This window comes from Mandrillus leucophaeus, unplaced genomic scaffold, assembly GCF_000951045.1.
Source record: "Mandrillus leucophaeus isolate KB7577 unplaced genomic scaffold, Mleu.le_1.0 Scaffold46, whole genome shotgun sequence".
Classification (NCBI taxonomy): domain Eukaryota; kingdom Metazoa; phylum Chordata; class Mammalia; order Primates; family Cercopithecidae; genus Mandrillus; species Mandrillus leucophaeus.
Window position 1 is genome coordinate 4149559 of NW_012104920.1, and position 3397 is coordinate 4152955.

At 50.7% G+C, this 3397-nt stretch overlaps 1 protein-coding gene across 1 annotated transcript in view; it reads right to left on the reverse strand.

The window, feature by feature from the left end:
* The window catches only part of KIF1C (kinesin family member 1C), a 27026-nt gene that overhangs the window by 2322 nt on the left and 21307 nt on the right, over positions 1–3397 (reverse strand). The window contains exon 21 of the mRNA XM_011994748.1: positions 2070–2687. Coding sequence (XP_011850138.1) covers positions 2070–2687 — 618 coding nt within the window. The remainder of the gene's footprint in view (positions 1–2069; positions 2688–3397) is intronic.

A 3397-nucleotide genomic window follows, 5' to 3' on the forward strand; every position in this document is an offset into this window, starting at 1 on the left:
GGTTTGGGGGAGAACAATTTCAAACCAAATCAAATTTGAAGCTCTTAATATAGAAAGGTATAAATAAGACTGGTGGAGAAAAAATGTATTCAATCCCCAAATTTATTCAAGATACAAAAGTTCCAAGTGACAACAACAACAAAAACATGTCTAAAAGAATAACCAACATATGCTGGTATGGTGTGGGAAGTTAAAAATAAAATAGTGACCAACAAGAGGAAAGAAGCTCCAAAGAAAGACAATGAAGAAAAGCAAATTAATTTCCAAGAAAACAAAGGATGACATTGTAGAAATGTCAAGATTGAGTGAGCTAGAAAACTGAGATTGTTTGGGTGACTTATGATTCCAGAGGTGGCCCATGAAATAGCTGCTCTCACTCACAGGACAACCTGGGCAATTTGGGAGAGAACAGAAACTAGATCCAAGTTCATGAAATGCCTCGGAAGATCTGATTTGAGGAGAAGGCCTCATGGTTTCTAGGAGAGGTGATGGTGATGTCTGATATTCTTTTTACTTTTTATACATATTTTTGAGACAGGGTCTCCCTCTGTCACCCAGGCTGGAGTGACAATCACAGCTCACTGCAACCGTGACCTCCCAGGCTCAAGCCATCCTCCCACCTCAGCTTCCCAAGTAGCTACAGGTGTGAGCCACTACACCCAGCTAATTTATATATTTTTTGTCTTGCTATGTTGCCCAGGCTGGTCTCAAACTCCTGAGCTCAAACAATCCTCCCACCTCCGCCTCCACCTCCCAAAGTGCTGGGATTACAGACATGAACCACCACACCCAGCCAATATTGGATGGCCTAGAGGGATGAGATGGGGTTTGGGCTTTAGTTACACTGACCTGGATCGGAATCCTAACTTTGCCACTTAAGAACTGTCTCAATTTGGGCAAGTCATTAATCTAATCAAATCTGTCTTCAGGAGCCAGGCACGGTGGCACATGCTTGCAGTACCAGCTACTTGGTTTGGGAGGCTGAGGCAGGATTGCTTGAGCCTGGGAGTTAGAGTTCAGCCTGGGCAACATAGCAAGATCTTGATTCTAAAAAAATAAATAGGCTGGGCATGGTGGCTCATGCTTGAAATCCCAACATTTTGGGAACCAGAGGCGGGCGGATCACCTGAGGTCAGGAGTTGGAAACCAGCCTGGCCAACATAGTGAAACCCCGTCTCTAGTAAAAATACAAAAAATTAGCTGGGCACGGTGGTGGTGCCTGTAATCCCAGCTACTCAAGAAGCTGAGGCAGGAGAATTGCTTGAACCCGGCAGGCGGAGGTTGTAGTGAACCAAGATTGTGCCATTGCACTCCAGCCTGGGCGACGGCGTGAGACTCTGTCTCAAAAAATACATAAATAAAAATAAATAAACAAAACATCAGTCTTCCCATCTGAAAAATGCAGACAAAAGACCTATTTTACAGGGGTACTTTAAGGACTAAATGAAATGCGTATGGAATGCTGGCACATGTAGCACAGATAAAAGATAAGTAGGCAGCCGGGCGCAGTGGTTTACGCCTGTAATCCCAGCACTTTGGGTGGCCGAGGCGGGTGGATCACGAGGTCAGGAGATCGAGACCACGGCGAAACGGGCATGGTGGTGCACACCTGTAGTCCCAGCTACTCAGGAGGCTGAGGCAAGAATTGCTTGAACCTGGGAGGCGGAGGTTGCAGTGATCTGAGATCGTGCTACTGCACTCCAGCCTGGCAACAGAGCGAGACTCCGCCTCAGAAAAAAAACAAAACAAAACAAAAAAACCCTGCACACTTTATATCAGTGGGTCTTAAACTTTGCTGTACTTCAGAAACACCCAGAGCTTATTACAAATGCAGATTTGTCCCCAAAGATGTGATTCAGTAGGTCTGGGGTGGAACCCAGAAATCTGCATTTTTAATTAGCAGTCTGGTGACAGTGAGGCATGTGGTTCATAAACGATATTGGAAAAAAACTGTGCTATACTTCAGTGAAATTTTTTCCAGACTCAGGGAAGGTTAGGCTCTGAGATGGAAGGTTCAGATTCCTAAAGGGAAGAGCTGAGGGAGAAGGGCGGGAGAAGGCCAGACCTACCTGGGCCAGGGGGATGACCCTCTCCATGCGGAGCATGCGGTCCCGCAGGGCCTGCAGCTCCCGGTCCTTGCTGCTGTTCTGCAGCTTCACCTCCTGCAGAATCCCCGTCAGCTTGTCGATGTGGGCCCGGAGGTCCTCCACCTCTGCCCCTCGGGCTCCCTCCTCACTGCCACCACCACTGCCAGCTCCACCTCCTTCCTCCTCGCCCACAGTGTCCCAGACATCCCGGGCCACGGCCCTCCAGGCATCTCCGGGGCCCTCCGGCTTGCCATAGGTGCGACACAGCTCCCGCATCTTGAGGGCGGCCAGGGCCTCAATCTCAGCCCGCCCGTGGCGGAAGTCAGCCAGGGCCACCTCGTAGCAGATCTCCTTCACGGCCTGCATCTTCAGGTCAGCCATGGTAGCCCAGCGGGGGTCTTTGCCCTGCAGCCTCCGTCGCTGGGGGATCTGATAAACCCTGCGAGGGGCCCTGCGCTTGCCACTGCTGGGCAGGCCACAGCGTTTGACAATGGTCTGGACCGTGGTGGGCGGCAGCTGCTCTCGCAAGGAGGAGATGAGTCGCCAGCTTTCTTCACAGGAGCGCTTGTCAGAGTCATCCCCGCTGTCTGAGTCTGCATACTGGGGCCAGAGAGAGAAAGAGGAAGAGAGGGCTAAGGACATCCAGAGCCCATGTGTCGCTAAGTGACACTGGAAACGCACCCATCAGGGAGCCTGGGTTCAAGTCCTGCTCCATCCCGACAGCACACCCTTGGGCAGACTGCTTAACCTCTGCTCCTCTAGACAACAGAGATAATGACGGTATCTACCTCCCAGATCTGGAGTACTTAGAACCATGGCTGGCACGGAGAAAGTTACCATAAGTATTAGCTGTAGCTAATCAAGTGTGGAACTTTGTGCAAGACTTAAAAGACCACTGAGGGGTGGTGGCTCGTGCCTGCAATCCCAGCACGTTGGAAGGCCAAGGCAGGAGGATCGCTTGAACCCAGGAGCTGAAGACCAGCCTGGGCAATGTAGTGAGACCACCATCTCTACAAAAAAAAAAAAAAATGTAGCCAGGCATGGAAGTGCACACCTGTAATCCCAGCTACTCAGGAGGTTGAGTTGGGAGGATTGCTTGAACCCAAGGAGTTCGAGGCTGCAGTGAGCTATGATCAGGTCACTGCACTCCAGCCAGGGTGACAGAGCAAGATCCTGTCTCAAAAACAAAACAGAAAGTCCACGGCCGGGTGCAGTGGCTCACGTCTAATCCCAGCACTTTGGAAGGCCAAGGCGGGCGGATCACGAGGTCAGGAGTTCGAGACCAGCCTGGCCAACATGGTGAAACTCTG